General features: G+C 38.2%; 1 protein-coding gene across 1 annotated transcript; it reads right to left on the bottom strand.

Annotated features, from left to right (window-relative positions):
- Nucleotides 1-956: 956 nt before the first annotated feature.
- rlim (ring finger protein, LIM domain interacting) lies at nucleotides 957-12,943 on the bottom strand. The gene is made up of 4 exons (XM_006632606.3): nucleotides 12,806-12,943; nucleotides 10,538-10,740; nucleotides 4,317-4,412; nucleotides 957-3,354 (listed from the first exon to the last, which is right to left on the bottom strand). Exons 2-4 carry the CDS (start codon nucleotides 10,704-10,706, stop codon nucleotides 1,760-1,762), a joined length of 1,860 nt encoding a protein of 619 aa, XP_006632669.1. The 5' UTR covers nucleotides 10,707-10,740; nucleotides 12,806-12,943; the 3' UTR covers nucleotides 957-1,759.
- Between the last annotated feature and the right edge of the window lie 7,177 nt (nucleotides 12,944-20,120).

Here is a 20,120-nt window from a genome sequence, read left to right as displayed (position 1 = left end):
AGCACTGTTTCTAGCCTCTTTGTAATTCCATTCTTTATATAATTACTGAACAAAGATATTTATGGAAATGTATCTAATTAAACATGGTTTGGTTATATGTTATAACCACATACAACACTAGTTTGTAAGTACTAGATGTACTAGAAGTAGTATGTTTTGATGGTAAGTCACTAACTTGGGTTCCAAGACTTAAGTTGGTCACATACTGGGTGCACGTTATATGAAAAATGTGTTAGTTCAAAGTTATTCTGAAACATTTCATGTAAATTATACTTGCATTTCATTATGATTCAAATGGATTCAAGTGCAATGTTTACTAGCCATTTCTTAAATAATGCAAGAAACACATCTAGATTGGATAAGCTCTAGATTGAAATATATGCTCATAGAAGTCTAATGCCTGAATATTGTATTCTGAATTTTTTAAAAAAGATTTGTTCAGTGTCCAGTTTTCCTTCATGCAACTGTCACATATGTGGACCTTTGGTTTTGACGGATGTGATGCTTATTACAAGGCCATTGAGCCACCCTACACGGATAAACAAGTATACAGATTTACAAAAGCATTTCTATTTTAGAAACTGCCTTATTTCTAAACAAATGAGGCTAATTATTTTGGAATGGTAATATTAAATTAATTTTTACTGAATGACCATTTGCAAAAAAATCATGAAAGGTGAGCTTGAAAGGGACAGTTTAAATTGTCATCTTCTAACCATGGAAATGTTCAAATGGAAATACTACAACAGTGCTTTAAGAAAAAATACAGAACTTCTAGAAAAGTTTTACAAGTTTGAAAGGGAATAACTTCATTTATGCAGACTCGCGGTCCCTACTATATTTTAAGAACAAATATACAAGTTTATACGTTTTGCTTTTAACTTTTTCCCCTACAGCTAACTATTGCACTGACATTCCAAGAAAGATAAAAAACACCACTCATAACTGGTCAGATGTACAGATGCACATTAGAGGAATCTTTTATTCTGTGACTTCCCTCCACTGTAATAATACAAGCTCATACAGTGCCACTGAGAAGTCTGATGTCAAATAATCACCGCATTACTAGAGAGTGACATGACATCAGACCCCAGCCCACCCCCATCAACACACACAAACCTGGAACAAGTGCTTCCAAGTCTTATCCTCAGTCAGTTAAATTCAGTCAATGAAACATGCTGCTGTATGTGGCTGTCCATTAAACTGAAAAGACCTCCCAGGGACCTGGTACACTTGCTTAACTTCTAAAAACATCAAACAAAAATCAGACAGAATCCTTAATATTCAGATCTCTCCAAAATGCGCATCCATGCATTTAACCTTTAAATGGATACCATAGACCCTTCTTACCCTTGTACAAGGTCAATAATCATTACAGAAAGCAAGCATGTTAAAAATAAAGTCACCAATATACTTCACCTTCTTGTCTCTTTAGGCAGAGGCCAAATTTGGTGCAAACATTTCCTCTATAATTTTTCATGTACAGAAGCCATTTCCTACGACTGTTTGAGGCTGGTCCCTTTTAGGTTTACCAAATTGATATATGTACTTTATCAATATCTGATATCAATACCAGAATAAAAAAGAAAACCATACTGGTGACTTTAACACATGCCAAATGCCTTTTAAGTAGAAACAATGTCAAACAACTAAAACCTCATATGGCCAGGTACTGAATGAGAAATATTTAGTATTATTTTAGTATTAAATGCCATGGGAATGAAGGTGGCATACATTATTTCTTTAGCTCCTGTCCCTGTTAGACCACACTCTCGCGAGTGGAAACAAGGACTGCCCTCCGGCAGATGGGACAAGTGGAGTTTTCTGAAAGCCAACGGTCAATGCAGTGGACATGATATTCATGAGAGCAGGGGAGCTTGCGCAGCTTGTTCCCTTCCGCGTACTCCGTGATACAAACACTGCAAGTCTTCAGAGCGTCATTCTCCCCAAAATTCCGGGTCGACAGGTTGTCAATTTGTTCTTTGGTGAGTCCCCTTGGCTGATCATCATCGTCGTCATTGAGGAGGAAGAAGTGTGCCAGTCGGAGAAAAGGCAGGGATCCGGGCTCCTCGAGGCTGATAGGGCTACGGCCAGCACGACCTTCTCTACCAACTGTCGGCACTGAAGCACTCTCGCTGGCAACGTCCTGACGCTCCTCTGCGGTCCGTGGCTCCGTGCTCTCCTGGCTGGAGTTGACGGTGTTGGTAGAGTTGGTGGTGTTGTGTAGCTCTGTGGGCTCCGTGGACTGGCTGGGTCCCCGGTTAGAGTCCGAGTCACTGTCACTGTCCATAAAATAACTCAGTTCGCCAAACCCTGTCATTATCTGCCGAATCATGGTCTGTAGGGCCATGGATGTGGCCTCACTAAGTCCAGCATCAGATATCCGCCGGATGGGAATGCGGATTGTGCTGACATACGTCCGCACCCCTGCTCTTTCCGATCTCGAGAAGGTACGACGGAACCCGCCTCGTTCACTCTCATATAAGAAAGTGTTGTTAGAGGTCTGGGAGCGAGACCTGGTCCGGCTTGCAATGCTGTCTCTCTGGCGGTACTCCCCTGGCCGCACCCTCCGCACCTGAAGGTCCAGCATGATGGTCGGGGGTCTTCTGCTGGAGGAGTTTGTTTCAACACCAGCCCCCCCATCCGAGGGGTTCTCCACTTCCTGGGGGGCATTAACGGGCTCTGCTGAAGCACTGTCCAGCTGGGCATCATACTCCACAGTGCTCTGTCTCGAAAGAATGTGCTGCCTAGTTCTGGAGCTTCCTTCCATTTGAGGTTCTGAAATGTGATGGGGACTCTGAGAGGATGTGCTGCGTCGGGCTCGCCGCGGGCCCTCCACGCCGTCGTGGTTCAACGGTGAGCGGCTCCTCTCGTTCCGGGCTCTGGTCCTCCGCTGCTCTGGACTGCGGCTTCTGGCCCTTCGCTGACCTCTCCGGACTGCCTCCTCAACAGGGGGGCTCTGTGGATCTGGCAAATCAAGCTGCTCAATGGGTGGCCTGATCAGCAGAGGTGACTCAGGAGGTTCTGCTTCAGGATGGACAATGATGGCAGGCTCCTCCACTTCTGCTGCGACCGTTTCCATTGGCTGTTCCACTACAGCAGTCCCAGGTACTGGCTCCGTTTCCCCCTCAAGCGGCTCCCCCTCTGCCCTGGCCTGCTGCTCTGTAATGTTGCGGTTCACATTGATTTCCAAGCTGAAACGGAAGTCACCACTATTTGGGTTGGTTCGGCTCACTGCTCTCCATGACTGATTACCCCTGTGGCCACTCCGGGTTGTGTTTCCTGTCCGTCTTACCGAGTTCAACCAGTCCAGAATAGTATCTCCATTGGAACCCTCCTCTGACCCCTCTGCTCCTATAGGCAAACAAAAAAAGTGAGCACTAGAGTAGAAATGTTTGAACTGTTGTCTACAACGTGAAGTTAAATGCAAAAATTGTCCTGTGAAATTATACAAATGAACATGCATCTGTATGAAATTATACAAAAACAGTGTCATTTTTATCTGCGATGACTTGGTATACACGTTAAATGGCATGGTTTCTAAAAAAAAGTCAAGGAACTGCAGTATGTTACACTTTTCAAAATTATCAAAATCCTATATAAGATTTAATATCCATTTCAAACCTATTTTCTACAATTATCACCATAGTACATAAGTAGACAGCTGAGGATCTAGGATCTAGGACTGTTTTTATGACAGAAAGAAGTAAACAGTGGAAAAATGGGCAGACAAAAAGATAGTATACCCACATTGTAGAACTGCTGCAGTTACAGTGACTGGTACTCACCAGCAGCAGTGATGAGCAGATTTTGCCATAACATTTTTAAACTCTGAAGAGACACCACACAAGTATTTCTAGGTATTTTCTAACTGTGCAGTTAATTTAGGATGTGTTACTTTTTTGTTTATTAGTTTGTTTATTACTACGTATCACATCTAATGATTTACTTTTATTTGTATTTACCCATTGTAGCCTTCAATTCTACCCAAACAAATGACTGCAATAAACTGTAAATGGTGCATTACATTCTGAAGTTTACTGTGCTTTGAACACTTTGTGCATGACTTAGGTTCGTGGTGAGCACCTGCTCAACAAAAGCAAGTCCTTTACATCAAGACCATTTTAATCTCAACTGTAGGCTGTACAAATGATTAAGCAAATAGTCATTATGGACTAGAAAATGGCTAGATAAGATGGTATCAATTAGTCACTAAATCAACCAACTGCTTAATATGATTCTTCATGATCAGCATTAAAACAAAGCCTTCTGCATCTTTAGTGAAGCGATAAAATACATTTCATAAGCCCACATACCAGCACTCTCTTCACTTCGTTCATTAGCATTCTGCTGCTCTGGCCCATCTTTGATCTGCTGAAGGCGACTCAGCAACTCCTCTTCTGTAATCTCACCTAATAGAAAAAGGAAACATTTCACTACAAGGCTGCTGATGCCATGAACATCCTGATGCAAAAAAAAAGAGATCAATGTTGCCACTGCATTTCCTTAAATGAAGGCACAATTGGATCACTGAAACAAAAATTAAAAAGTACTGAGAAAAAAAAATACTGGCATTTTCGGAAGAAGAGTCTGTTATGATGAACCTCCTAGCACAACAAAAGAATTGAAAACAGTCACAACATAATTCATAAAAATTTCAAATAAATGCAGACTGAAATCCAAACTGAATATGCACCTGAAAGAGCTTGTTTCACTATAAGCTGTGCTATTAAAACCTTTCAGACATCTGTATGGAAGATTCTTTTTAATGAGGGGGAAAAAGGGTTGGTCAAACATTACCACCGTTTACAGAATTAATATACACCCCCAAGTGAAATGCAGATATTCTATACTGCAAAAATGAGCATCTGAAATATGCTTAATTGATAATAAGGAAGGTAGCCATTAAACTTACTTCATAAGCCTGCATCCAAACAAAACGTACACTATTTTTTAATATCTTTTTATATCCATTGTAGCACAAATACACTGTCCAGCTAACACGGCAATACAAACATCATGACTCATCTTCTACTGTTCAACAATGTAGTAGCACATGCTTACAATTTTTTAAATGCTGCAAACTATGGTTTATGGTTACAGTTTTTTATGGTTTTATTTTTACCCTAACTTTCCAGTTGTTTGGTCCAGAAAACCAACATTTCTATTCTACTGCCTTTGCAGTTGTGCTCTAAAGTCAATTACACTCACTGTGTGGTAGATAGCAATCACTGAGAACGGAAGTGATTTTTTGCTTGCCTTTAAAGAGTTTCATTTATTTAAAAAAATGTGAATTTCTTTCATGAGGGCTTATAAACTTAATTTTTAAATTGATTTATCAACTTTTGTAATTAAAATCAGTGATTTACAAACCTTACATTAATAATGCATTTTAAAAGTCTAGCATTGAGTGTGAATATGTAGCTGCACAGATAATTAAAAAAACTATATAACTTAATGGAATACAATATAAACACCTATGCATCAATTAATCTATTAGTACACTTATAATAGCTGCAATGCAAACTTATTTCAGTTAATTTTCCTTTCTCAGGAACATGCAGTAACTCAACCAGCACCTTTTTTATAGGAATATTAAGATGTCAAAGCTATTCATGTACTTTGTTCAAACATGTAACGACCATTGTAAGATGGCGATCATGTGCATGTGAGCCTTTTAACATCTAGTGCTGTATGTCTGAAATCAATGCAAAAAAACTTTATACTGCTACAATCTAAGTCTGTATGATTATTATAACTTTCAGTATGCATTCAATTGTCTTTCAATTGCACATAGGGGAAACTGAGCATCAAAAGAGATAACTATTTAATTTTAAAAAACATTTAAGAATAGTGATTAAATGTTTTTGGTGCTGTTAACAGATCATTTCTGAATGGTGATGCACTAAAATATTGACTGTTCGAATTAACATCAAATCACTTATTTATTTAGAATTGACTCTGGTAGAGGTGGTGAGGTGTTTTAACCTGTAGAATGTCACATATGGTGAAAATCAGGAAAAAAAAACACAGAAAGGAACATGTATACTCTGCTTATCAATACAACAATGCTTTTTGTTATTATTCATGCCATTAGGATATTGGAGACCAGGCTAAGTAAACACACTTTCACTAGCCTTCAGAGGTGTTCACAGGTAGAAACTGTTAACCTGGCAAGGCATTACAGCCAAACAGTCAATGACAGGGTATGATCTAGCACCTGATCACAGTGCCGTACCAGGATCAATGGGGAGATCCAAGTCTGAATGATTGGCCAGGACTGTCTAGCTCCTTACAGAACTCCACCTTACTTGCTACCCATCCTTTCGCTTATATTGATACATCAAGATTCCAGACCTGAGTGACACTGAATATTTGTGGGATGAGTTAGAATTATGTGGGAGATGTAGAACACGAAGGCCAATCAACAAGCACATTTTTCTCCAGGATCTTCATTAGGAATTGGAAAGAATCCCACAAGGCAGCACCTGAAACCTCATCAAACTGTTTTGCAGATGAACAATTTGTATTACTTCTGACAGTGGCAAGGCATGCTTGTACCCAGTGACTTTTACACTAGATCCCCTATTGAAGATTAATCTTAATTTGCACCACAAATTTATTTTATTTATTTATTTTATTTATAAGGTCAAAAAAACTGATTAAAAAGTGTCATTTTCTTTCCACTTTTTCAAAAAGTTTGCCACCATAAGTGGTATGTTTTCTTTTGATGCTCAGTATACATTTTTCATCTATTTCTAAAATGTTAGCAGTTACAGCTTTATTATAGTGCTGTCAGTTGAACAGTCTTTTGAGAATTTGGCAGTTGGTTTCCAGGTAAGTTTCAGTATGAATCCGTCTTACCTACACAGCGAACAGTACTGCAATGTGGAAACACTGAGCAGAAAGATTCCAAGTAAAGTCCTCAAAATCAGTATTGTAGACAGGCCCTTAGGTACTACAATAGTAATGCAAAGTAGCTACTACACAATATATGTATTTATCAATATAAAGATAAACAACATTAAAGAGGGCCTTTCTGCTATATAAAACAACTGAAAAGAAAACAATACTCAATATGTACAAGGCTACAAAGAACCCTTCATAATGGCTTATGAGCTGCCTTCACAAACTCTCTAAATGCATTTGTAGCAACACCAAGTAATTTAACCAACTGAGCTTTGCACAGAAAACAATACCGTGCTTTGTGCTTAATTAAAATGAAATGTTACTGCAGTTTAACAAAATGGCCCTGTACACAAACATGATGGGCCAAAGCAGCTCTGTACTCCAGTACATTATATTTTAGATTCATATTTGCACATTTACCAGCATTCCTTTAGTTATTGCTGCTTTAGGCATACGTCTAAACCTCAGAAATATTTTTCTACTCAAGGTAATGAGAAAAATACATACTTTTACTACTGTATAAAAGACTTGCATTATATTTTTGTATAGAACTCCCTGGTTAGTCAATTTTGCCTTAATTAACAGAACAAAAAAATAGCTTGGCCATGTTAGTGAACCTTCACAGTGAGTTTCTTCTGAAAATATTTTAAAAAATGTATTAATGCAACAGGCAAAAAGGTCACTTTTCATTATCCCATGGTAACACTTTTTGAAAGAATGTTCATCCCAAAAAGACTGCAATCCTCAATATTACAAAGTATAAACTTACCATGAAACGCCCTGTCCGCTCAATGCCAAGCTTCTGGCACCAGCTTCAGCCAATGGACGAACATGCACAAGCTGCTCCAAAAATTACCTTCTTTCGTGTCCTCAACAAAAATGGACGGGTCCTCTTCGGCAGTCCTCAGGCTTTTGTGGTGAGCACAAAAACGCTGCCGTGCATAGGACAAGGTATTGAAAATGGGGCAAAACCATTCTAAATAGATTATCTTCCGGAGCCTTTCCCTACGCTTGGATTATATGAGAGCCATTTGCTTGTCAAAATCTAAAAAAAAAAAACAAGAGCCCAGTTTCCTCTTCTTATATACATCAGACCATAACTGACTGCAGTCAAGGACAACCGCTTTATTCTTTGACATTCGCAATCCAAGTTTATGTGTTTATCACTTCAATATTCAAAGGCTCTGCTTTGGTGGGTTTCTCCCTGTCAAAGTCACTATGTGGCCTATGTTTGATTTACAAATAAGTTCAAAAGATCGAAGTGGATGGGAAAATGGTTATCTGGTGCTTCCAAGCAACAGTAGTTATACGTGTTAACTAAAAAATTATGCAAGACAAAAGCTATATAGAGAAATATTTTACACTTTTTAAACAACTTACAGTTTGAAGTGTTATTTAAAAAACAAACATGGGAAAAATTAAAAGTTTATTGCATACCCATAAGGAGGATATCCCATCTACAAGACTAGGAACCACAGTTAATGGCATCTGTAAATGCTCAACTTCTCATTCAATGACTTGTGCAGTATGCAGAAAACTGAGGCGATTAGAGATGTTGTAGTACATGTCTGGAACACATCCAGAACTGATACAGCAATGAACATGTGCTGTAAGTGAAAAGTGAGTGAAAAATCACTTGGTACATAAAATGGATGTGTACACAGCTAAGCAGCAGAGACTGCTAAATGAATTTCAAAAAGGCAGCAGCTGTGAAAACAAGCCACCTGAGAACACCACCAAAGGTTTGGTGTTGAAGGAAAATTGAAAGGAAAGTACCAGCTAAGGTACAGTTTCTGAGGTACTCGCGCAAAGGAAACAAAAGTAAATATGAAAGATATACAGCATAAGAATTACACACAATAAATGCTAAAATGTCTTAATTGTGAGTAAATTAACCTCAAATCAACAAAAGATTTGTCCTTTTAAGAAATATGCCAATGGAATCAAATATAGGAAACAACCTATTAAGCGTAATGACAGAAAATGCAATTAGTGCTCCAGAAAAATTTTAGCTCACTACCCTTATTGGCCTAATGTCAAGATGTACAGAAGGTTCTTTCAATTTTAAGGACCTCAAGAGGATGAGACAATCCAGTTGCAAACCAGCTCTATTAAGGTACACTGAAGAAGATACATATTTTGTGTCAACTTGAATAAATTTAGACGTGTAGCATGCCTGAAGGTCAAATGGAGCGGAATTTAACAGGATAATAGATCAGTGTCTCCAAGGTGATGTAATAATTTTTAAAAATTATTTCATACAGACGTAACATACGGATGTAGTTTGTAGTGAAAACATCCCATCCCAAAAGCAGTTGAAGCCAAGATGCAGTATTAAACAGGTTTCCAATTAAAATCCTTTAAAACTAACTGTTTAGAAACTTAAGATTTCAGATTCACCACCTAAATGAAAATTTGTCAGATTCACCACCTAATTGAAGCTGGAACAACCATAAATCAACCTAAAATGCTCATAATTTAGTTTGTAATGACATTTAAAATTGTTAAAACTGCCTTGTGGACATGTGTAAAAGTTTGATGGGTTACTTTTAATTCATGTCAGTTCACAGGAGACACTTGATGTGTTATTATATAATCTACATAGCAAAGAATTTATTAAAACCACACAGCAATATTAATAAAGAAATGCAGAAAGAAAACTGCAATAAGTCATATTTATTCCACTAAGTGCTAACCTGCTCAGAAGTGGCAAAGGCTTAAATCTACGCCACACCAGTCTGGAAAATAAACTGGATTTACGACTCAAAGTAAACAAGTTTTAAATGATGATTAGCATCAGAATACTTCTTTGAAGCTCTCCTACATACAGCTGAAGGAAACAATTATAATCTTTAACTTAAGCAATACAGATAGCAGATTAAACTCCACACTTTCGGAGTAATAAAGACATGATCAGTGTGTTATTATACCAAATAATGAATACTGTGGCACAACACTAGTAGATTTCTGGCTACATAAAGTTTTCTATCATTCATAATGTTAATGCAATTCCAAATGAAATGATTTTAATGCAGAAACAGCAAAACATCACCACACCAAACTTCAGTAACGAATAGAGGCCTACTTTTGTCATGACTGAAGGTGGTCTGTTCTGCATTGTCTGTGCCAAGACAAACAGTGCTGCAACCTTTTTGTAATTTAAATTAAATTAAAATGTAGTTAATCTGTATTTTAAAAAGTAGGATCAAGCTGTGATCATGTTAAAGTGATCCGAATTTGAGCCCGTTAAGCTTAGTTTTAGTACTTGATGAGCTTTCAACACTAGGTCACTTTAAGCACTTCCTTTTGAAAGCATTCAATCCAGGTGTGTTATTTTAAGGTTTTCTAAAGCATTTTCTTGAGAAAATATTAAATGAGTGGCAAAAAAGTCTTGTAATTATAACCAATGTGATGCAGTTCATTCATTTAGCATGTTGACTAACTACTTTGTGAGGTAGAATCCATCGCTTCATTTTAAAACGTTAGTATTTGCAAGTCAATCAGTTTTTCCTCCGCCTGACTGGGTCTGTGGAGGAAACCCAATAGTATTAAAACGGAAACAAAAACATATCAATTTAAGGGAATTAGCTGTGAAAATTGTTCTGTCACTAAAAAATGGATGTATTACCAGGGGTTCCCAACAGGTTATTGTCTCTCATCAGCCGGTAGTCCTCCTCACTCAGGTTGTTCACAAACTGGTAGAAAGCCTCTTCCCTGTTGAGCCGGTCTCTCTGCCGCTGACGTTGAGCTTCCGACTGCTCGCTTCCTCCTTGTTCCGCACTGTCCGAGTTCTCCATTGCAGCCAGGGCAAAGGTGAGGTCTTACTTCAGACTATTAGAATGAAAACAAAGGAAAATTGATTTGAAGATGGTGTGGTGCCACAGGGTTACATATCAGCCCCTTGAGCTGCACTTTATTTCAAATATAAGAGCCACTTTGCATTTGGCATTAAATGATACAGTACAAATTCTTCTAATCTTCAGATCATGTTCATAGCGGGGGCTGGGGGAGAGGTTATATTGATTTAGCCTGGGATGGTAATCATGCACTCGTGTGAAAATTCAAACATGCACTCATAAAAAACTTCTTTAAAAATGTCTCAAGCTCATAACTGGGACACAAATCTAGCTTCATAATCAACTCCTTACACGTTAAGTACACACTAATATTTGCGGAAACCGGAAAATGTGCTCATGTCATTAAGGATCTGCCCAGGCACGTGATGAAACACTATGTATTTTACACAAGAAATGAACAATTTGAGGACACGTCGCTTTTTATAGGTAGCGACTGATCTTATCAAATTTAAAAGCACATGGAGATACTCTTGTGGAAAAGATCAGAGTGAATCCAATCACAGCAAGGAAGCTGTTGAGCTTTTCTCAGCATTCATGGTTAAACAGGCAAGGCTTCAAAATGATTTTTAATCTGCACTGGTAGAAATACAATAGGGAGCAGTGAATACAAAAAAGTCTGCAATGTCCTACTTATTGCTTATGCTCTTTGTTTTACTAAGATTCACACATTCTACACAAAATATTGTTATAAAACAGACATGGGTACAACCTACATATTTCCTATGAGGGCTTACACTTTCTATAAAAAGTCAACTTCTTAAATAAATGACAGATCCAAAAGGTAACTAAAAATAAATCTAATTCTGTAAATTTAGAGCAGTTAATTCATTCAGCTGCATGGTTTAGTTGGGTCATGGCTTTTAAATCCCATGTGGGATGTTGCTTTTGTACCCGTGAGCAAAGTATGGGATTCAGATTGCTCAAGTGAATACCAGTGGGCAGAGTATTTACTGGAGCAATTCCACCAGTTCTTCATTGTAAGCTAGTATTTTACAACGATCACAGTGTCTGATTCATAAACTGATCAAATAACATTATTAACAGATCTGCTGCACAATCTGTGCATTTGAGTGCACACTATAAATGTGATGCTTAGTACAACAAAACTAAAATAAACATTAATTTCATTACCTTATCAACTTATATGGACAATGAACCAATCTGAAAACATTATAACAAATGCTTGCTTTTTATGATCCAATTAAAATGAGTGAATTATAAAAACGGGCCTATAATTTTGCAATAGAATAACTCCCAAACCAAGGACTATATCCCAATGAAAAACCACTTAAGATGGTAATCAGTGGAAGAGGTTCAAAATACTATTCTGAAATATTAAAAATTGCTATACAATTAAGTTACTGAAATAAGGCGGTGCGTCATCCCTATTTATCTTCAGTTATGTGTAAAGCAAAAGACGTCTGAACTTTTAAAAACGCATGGTCTAAACTGTGTATTTAAAAATGCTGAAATCATGTGAAGCCTTTTTGACTAAAATTATTCGTGTTTAGATCAAAACACATCATGTCTGAATCTGACAATCGATGAGAAAAAACAAAATGGCAACAGCTGTACGTTTCCCAAATTAGGTCAGAAAAATATCTTTCTGGATTGTATTACTGAATCTTACCGTGGTATAAACAACACAGAATTACTACTATAGTCATAGATTTGATTTTTTTCGATCGGATTCATTTCAAGCAACTCAATTATGAGTAATAAGCTCTGAGGCCCACCGTCTGTTAAATTAGGTAAAGAAAAGAAAAAACAGAGAAACCTCCTTTTAATCGCTAGAACACCGACAAAAAGCAAAAACAGTTATTTTAACGACTTTTACTGCGGCATGCTGAATTGGTGTTTCTTTAATTAAAGAAAATTCAATGAAAGGCTAGACCATCAAACGACATTTCATGAATTGCACAACAAAAAATAAACAAGGAGTTTCTAATTAAAAACAACGTCATCATTTTCCGGCCAATAACACAAAGCGGGACGATTTTTGACCCCCGTGTTACGAATTCAAGAACCGTTTCGTATACCTGTTATAATCCGTTGCTTTTACTTCAATTAATTCGCGTATTTTCCTCTCTTCTCTATCTCGGATTCACCTCTGTCTTCCTATGTCTCAAACTGCCATTTTCTTCATTATTGCAAAGCCTACCGGAACAGGAGCTGTGATAAAACGGAAATACGCAAGGACCAGGAGTTCTGTTCGCCCGCCACAGCGCCATCTTGAGGAGGGAAGACGGACTCGGTGCTGCATTCTTTCGGTTTTCTCTGGTTGTTGATGCGGTGCATAGGAATAAGGAGAACTGCGGGGATGTAATGCATGTAGCTGGGAAGTGACAGATTACATAGAATGTCTTTTCTAAAAAATGAAATAATAATTAGAAATATGTTACGCATCCTGGTACATATTGTCATTGGATGATAATAAAAACATAATACCCCAAGTGCGTATAATTTCCCACGTGTGCTGCTGTCACTTCAACGCCCTGAAGCACTGGGCAGACGAAAACAAGAACCGGAATGCGGATCAATTTAACTAGAGGAGAAAGGCATGCGCGATAGCATCCAAAATATTGTTTATATTAAACTGGGTCCACTAACTTATGATATGAGTATGTGTCATACAAAATTATTTTAATGTTTTTTTTTCGGGCAATCTGTGTTCTTCGGTTGTAAGCTATCTATACTCACCATTTCACACACACCCGTGCTTTGTGCACACAGGCCCCTAGGCTGTGCCAATACACCAGACTGACGCTGCGGCGCCCCTCAACAGCGTTCCACACCGAACTGCGCTAGTTCACGAAAGGTGACGATGTTACGCGCATGAAATAAATAACAAAACCCATTATTGGCATTTCTTCACAAAATGTTTTGCATTTTTGTTTTCTGCCCGAAACAGAACATTAGGAAATCATCAAAAGAAAATGATTTCTTTTGTTATTTCTCTTCAAAATAAGAATCCAGTGTAGTGTATTTGTTGGTTCTTACTATGTGTATACAATTTTGCCACGCCTCTTCTTGTCAACATAAGCATCACTAACGGATTGACGGTCATTTCTAAAGGCTGGTGAGAATTTTTATGAAGTAAATTAGTTCATATAATACATATCTGCATTTTCTCCTCTTTTATATTGCTCCTGGAATAGATTGATAGCAGTGGGAGTCACAGCCTCCACTGGTATTTTCTACATTTTTTCTATGATCTGTGAAATATGATTTTTTATGAACTGTTATTATTGCTGTTTAATTTGGGTAAAACGATATTAAGCTTATGAGGGCATGGTGGCACAGTGGTTAGTTAGCATTGCTCTCTCTCGCAGCGCACCATGGGGAGCAATCTATCTGTGTAGTGTTTGTGTTCTCCCTGTATTAGTGTGAGTTTACTCCAGGTGCTCCAGTTTCCTCACACAGTCTAAACGTACTGGAAGGTTAACTGGCTTCTGGGGAAATGGGGAAATTGGGAGTGTGAGCGTCTGTATTGTGTCGCTGTGCAATCTGCAATGCACGAGCGTTTTATCCAGGGTCTATCCTGCCTTGTGCCCGTTGTTTGGCGGGTGGGCTCCGGCTTCCCCTTGACCCATTAGCGAAAGTTATTAGCAAATGGATGAATTGACAAGGTTTGAGTAGGGAGCAGTGTTAGGGTGCATTGATTTTAAAGGAACAAGTAATGGTTAATTCCACATTGATCAGTAGAAAGTAAAAAGTAGAAATTCTTCATTGAAACTGCTGTTGAGCCTTCTTTGAGTGTGAGGGAGAGAGAATGAAGGTTGGAATAAAAATCACGAGAGAACAAAGGACAGAGCAGGTGCGAATGGGTACACAGGTGAGAAAGATATATCTTTGTTGTAAATGTCTGTAATAAGTCTGTAGATTTTATTTTATTTTTATTTTTTGGAAAACACTGGCAAAACTGATTGTACCCATCGGTCATGCCATTAAAGCAACTTGAATTGTATTGAATTGAGTGTCTGAACAAAGAGCGAGATGGGGGAGAAATGTGAAAGTATGAAAGTTTTTTAAAAAGAAATGAGTCTGTCATTGAGAGAAAAGTGTGACCTATGTTCCCTCTAATTTGTAATGGCCTATGTGCGCAAACAATTCGAGTACCTGTGCGCACTAAATTGAGTATATGTGAAATTGTAAACCTGAAATTATTTTTTGTTAATATAGTCATTCTCATTGAAGCATAGAGATCCAAAAGACCGGGACAGCAATTCAACGAGCCCAGTCATAGAGACTGTGCCGAGCGAGCATGAGCAGTGAGGTTCAAGACTACGAGAGCATAGATATCGGTTATTGAGTAGCAATAATAATGCACACAGCCAAGTTGGGCCTCTCACAGCCAGTCTCATGGTCAATTTAGCGTTTTTCAATTGATAACCGTGTTTGTTTTATTATTATAATTTTGGGGGGAATTTAATTTTTTGTGCTCAGTTCAATTTCCTTTGTGTGCTGCTTTGCTTAGAGAGAACATTGGGTGTGATCCAAAATTATTAATTTTGGCTTTGGATGTACTAATTTAACGTTTAATTTACTGCTTAACTGCTTGTCATCTATCTGTTATCAGAGCGTTGCTTCACCTGCTGAGAGTCATGGCTAGCTGGGGGCCCGTCCCAAAAACAAAGAACATGACAGCTCTTCCCCTAGAGGGGGCAGCAGTCTATTGCAGGGTGACAAAGAAAGGGACGATTTCAAATAGCCACTCAAGCCTAGTCAGCTTGTCTTCTGAAAGTAGGAGGAAGCTGGAGCTCCCAGAGAAAACCTGAGATCAGGATCAAAATTCAAAATCATGCACACATGCAATGGAGAAGGAATATGGTTGGGCTATTCACATTTTACTCTGGAAATAGAGGATACATGTGAAGCCCATGTTGATTATTGACAAGGAGCATGCAAGCAGGGTGGAGAAGGGGATTTTGTAATAAGATTTTGGTTGGGTGGATAGAGTGGGGTGTGTTTAATACTTTCAACAATTTTTATTTCTGAGTTCTAATAGGTTTAACATTTAATATACACCTCTTTCAACTAGCAGCCTACTGATAAAAAGGAATGTTAAGTATAGTAACCTCTAGTTTGCATCACGTTTTTCCAAAGCTATTTCGTGATCCCTCTTGCAGCATTCTGAAATTCCCAATCTTGTTGAGCTGAGTTATCAGTTGCTGGTTTAATAGAGTTTTCATTTGTCAATGAAAATCTAAAAGTTCTAACAATCGCTTTCATGAGCATACCATCTTTTCAATGTATTAGGCCTAACAGAACCACCTCTTGCTCATATTAGCCTCAGGGTAGTTGACTTTGTTAGGTACAACTATACACTGTACACTTTACAGTAGCTATAACAACCATGCATGTACAGCAGCAAAAATTACAATTAGAGTAACTAAAAAAAGTAACTACCTTGTCAAAATGCACAAATCACAAAGAGGGGTGGATTATTATAATAATTAACAGCAGTAATTGACATGCATTAACATATAATGGAAGTCATTTTAATTAATTTTGTTAATTATATAGCAACACAGAGAAGCTCAATATATTTGGTGGTCTATGTTGTTTGTTTAAGGATCAATTTGACCAAATAATTGAACATCTAGACCCTGATTTCTGCACAGAACAGGTTTTAAACAAATTGTTTTCTGATTTTTTCCAGGAAATGAAACATGTATGCACAGTGAGATGTGCCCAATTAAGAAAAAAATACAGTTTGTCTGGAAGAGATTCTTTCCATTTCAACAACACAGTGGAGTGATTGAAGATATAGTTTTAGTTTGTAATCGGGGCATGCTAACATTCTATGAGATATAGTACCCTTGTAAACTAGAGGATGTTGACAACATTTCATCCATTCAGATGCCTCATCTTTAGATTCACCCTTACTCTGGCTTTCAGATGTGGTTTTGAATTTCCAGACTGTAGTCTTATGGACCAGATGCCTGCTCCCTTTGTCTGAGAAGAAAAAAGTATTTTCACAATCTGGACATAAGCTGTCAACATCACAGCCATTTTTGGATAGCAAGCAACCTCAGGTCATCTAATGTCTCAGCTTTCAGAGATGTACAATGGCATATTTTCACTTTGTTCATGCAGAAAAAGTCTCTCTCACAGATTATTATAAAGGGCTGAGTGTAAGGAGTACCTGTTTAGTAGAAAAAGAATGTAAGAAAAGTGGTAGGCTTCTCCTGTAAAGTAATAATGTACAGGTTAAAGCTCCTGTCCCGTATTGCCATGTGATCAATCCTTTCCTGTGGAATTAAGTTGGACTCTTCCTCTGTCAAAATATAAATTTCATTCTGGGGCTAAAGTGTGTGATTATACTGATAGGCTGAAGAAACTGAACCTTTTTAGTCTCGAACTGATAAGACTACAAGATGTCCAGATAAATGTAATCAGAATCCTCAAAGTTACTGACAAAGTTAATCCAGTTATTTTGCCAGGATATCCTTGCTTCTTTCATTGAACGGCTGGAGAAGTTCCTTGGAACAATTTGCTGCTAACAACCAAACAAATTAGATGTGCCAATAGCCTCCTCTCATTTGTGTCTATTCTTCTGAACTTCTTCAAAGAGCTTTCAAGTTCACATATCTTTCATGTAGCAGCAGAGGTACAGTGAAGTAAGACAGGCCTTTGGAAATCTCTCATGTTAGTTTGTCACAATGATATGAGGTAGTTTAGTGACATCTGTGTCCCATGGTGTAGGATGTGCCTTACAGGAGTATCCAAAATACAATTTTAAAAATGCATATAAAAAACGTTATGGTGAATAAAGTGCCCCTTATTTCTTCTTATTCCACAATCCAGACTTTGGTCCTGCAAGGCAACTTCAAGTATGAGCATTGTCAAACAGCAATGTTTTTATGAGGTGTAAGTAAAAAGAAACTGCTTCTTTTCACACCAAATATGTTAGAGTTAGAGCTTGGAAAAGAGCAGTGAGTAATAATAATAATAATAATAATAATAATAATAATAATAATAATAATAATAATAATCAGATTATAAATATAACTATAGAATAACAGTCAGTACATATTCACCTTCTGTTACACTGCCAGTGAATTTCTAGTAATTTATTGTACAGGTGCTATCTTGTTATATTGAAGTGTGTCTGACATCATTATTGAGATTAACAGCACAACATTATTAGAACCTATCGTGGAAATGTTGTCACACTGGGAATCTGTACTACATTTTGCTTGGATAATACAGTAGTCTTCTTTCCCCTCCCCTTTGCTGCTACTACTGTCAAGTATTTTCATATAGGTGTCTGACTTCGTAGCATGTCTGAATCACCTGCTCTGCTTGGTAACCACTTGGTGCTTTTAAGTAAACTGAAATAATTATTTCTGGAAGAAAACAAATCATTATTCTCACCTGCTCACATCTCTTTCTTGTAGAACAGTATTACATCTTGAACACCAATTTTATTGTCTCTTCAAATATATCTGAGTAGTGCGCATTTCTGACTGCATCAGGTACTGCTAGTTCCAATCTGTGCGCTGTGCAATGTATTGGAATGGTCATGAAGCCTGGAGACAGGACATGTGTACAAGTAAATAGCTGTGCTGTGTAAAGAGTTCCAGTTTCTGTTCCCCCTGTTTCAGCCTGTGTGAGTCTGTGATCACTGTGGAACACTGTCAGTGTAAGGTGGGGTTAGCTGGGCATTCAGTGGAGGGGAGGGGGGTGTTGGGGGAGCATGTGTATAGAAGGACCCCTAGTGGGCCAAATGAGCTTCAGCAAACGGGAGGTCTCTCCCCTACTGCACTGTATGTGTGCAGAAAGCCTCTCTCCCTACTGTGTCATCACTCACAAGTAGGGATAGAAAAGTGGAAAACTTTCATGTTTGATTATGTTCTGCTGAATGTTATAGATTTCCTTAGAAATAGAGCATGACTGGGGAGGAATCGTTTGTTTGGCCTTGCAGTTAGCTATTATTCCAATGGCTAACAACAACAGCAAAAGACCAAAAACAAGATCTCTCCACTGTGTCAGTGCATTCATTGAAGACCCCCATAAGGAATCTTTGTCCTTCCATGACAGTACTGTGACTGCATATTCTTTCAATTCCTTCAAGCATGTAGCCTTCCTTGTTTTCTGCCCCTTCAGTAGAGAAGGTCTATCAAAGTTTGTGCAATTTTCTTCAGTTCTTTTCCTATTTTATGCAATTTGTCTATTGCTCTTAAAACACCAAGTCTGTGTGCATGTCCAAAAGTTTTATTTACCACTTTCATTGCAACTGTTTACCTTACATTACAGTGTAGCTAATCCTACAGTATTTCCAGATCAATAGTACTAGAGTTAGTGCTTTTGTCAGCTAAAACCACAACCAGCCTACTCTGTTCAATGAAATCTGCTGCTTGATTTCTCTCACTGTATGCAGTTGCACCACTGAAGTCGCAGCAGGTATGGCCATTGATGTACAAGTCCTTTAGTTCAACATTTTTTCTTTGCTTGCTGTAATTTTCTAAAATTGCCACGTTTAGGCAGAGGCAGTTCTTTCCTCATGATATACAGTAAAAGGCAGAGCAAGAAAGGTGTGTTATCATGCCAAAATGTGACATGCTCTTCTTAGCAGGAATATTTGCTATTGGCGTCTGTCCTGGATTGTGTCCGGCTGATTGGATATTTACACATTTCATGATATGGGCAGAACTTTACTTAACTTTATAGAAGGTACTGGTACCCCTCATAAAAAAAAACTATCTTCATGATCTGACTACATTTCTGGCACAGGTGACAGAATGTTTTATTCAGGCAATCATCAAATGTGAACGTAAACCATTCTTTTACCCATCTAACCTTTTGCTATCTGCTTCATCCAATTCAGGGTCACAGGGGGAGCCGGAGCCAGAGCCGGAGCCTAGCTTGGCAAGCAACAGGTGCAAGGCAGGGTACACCCTAGATGCCAGAATCCCAGTCCCTCGCAGGGCACATACCGACAACAGACAACAAATATGCAAGCACTCACACGAGGACTATTTTTCCAGAAGTCAATTAACCTACCTGTACAATATGTCTTTGGGCTGTGGGAGGAAACTGGTGCACCCAGAGGAAACCTATGTGAACATGGGGATAACATACAACCTCCTTACAGATAGCACCAGAATTGAAACCATGGCCCCAGAGCTGCAAGGTAACGATGCTAACCACTGTGCCACCATGCCAATCCCCATTCTTTTACTTCATTCATTGTTCCAAGGTAGCATGAATGATTGCTTTCTTTGTTTCATTTTTCTAATTGCCTCCTTATTTTGTGGGAGCGGTCATTCATCTCCAGTTCAACACATCCTCCTCTCCTCAATTGAAGCCATTAATTGTTCCCCTCCTTTTTGCAGTTGATTTTTTCTG

This window comes from Lepisosteus oculatus, chromosome 8 (assembly GCF_040954835.1).
Source record: "Lepisosteus oculatus isolate fLepOcu1 chromosome 8, fLepOcu1.hap2, whole genome shotgun sequence".
In the NCBI taxonomy this organism is placed as follows: domain Eukaryota; kingdom Metazoa; phylum Chordata; class Actinopteri; order Semionotiformes; family Lepisosteidae; genus Lepisosteus; species Lepisosteus oculatus.
The sequence above is the reverse complement of the archived record's forward strand: the minus strand, read 5'-3'. Positions and strand labels throughout refer to the sequence as shown.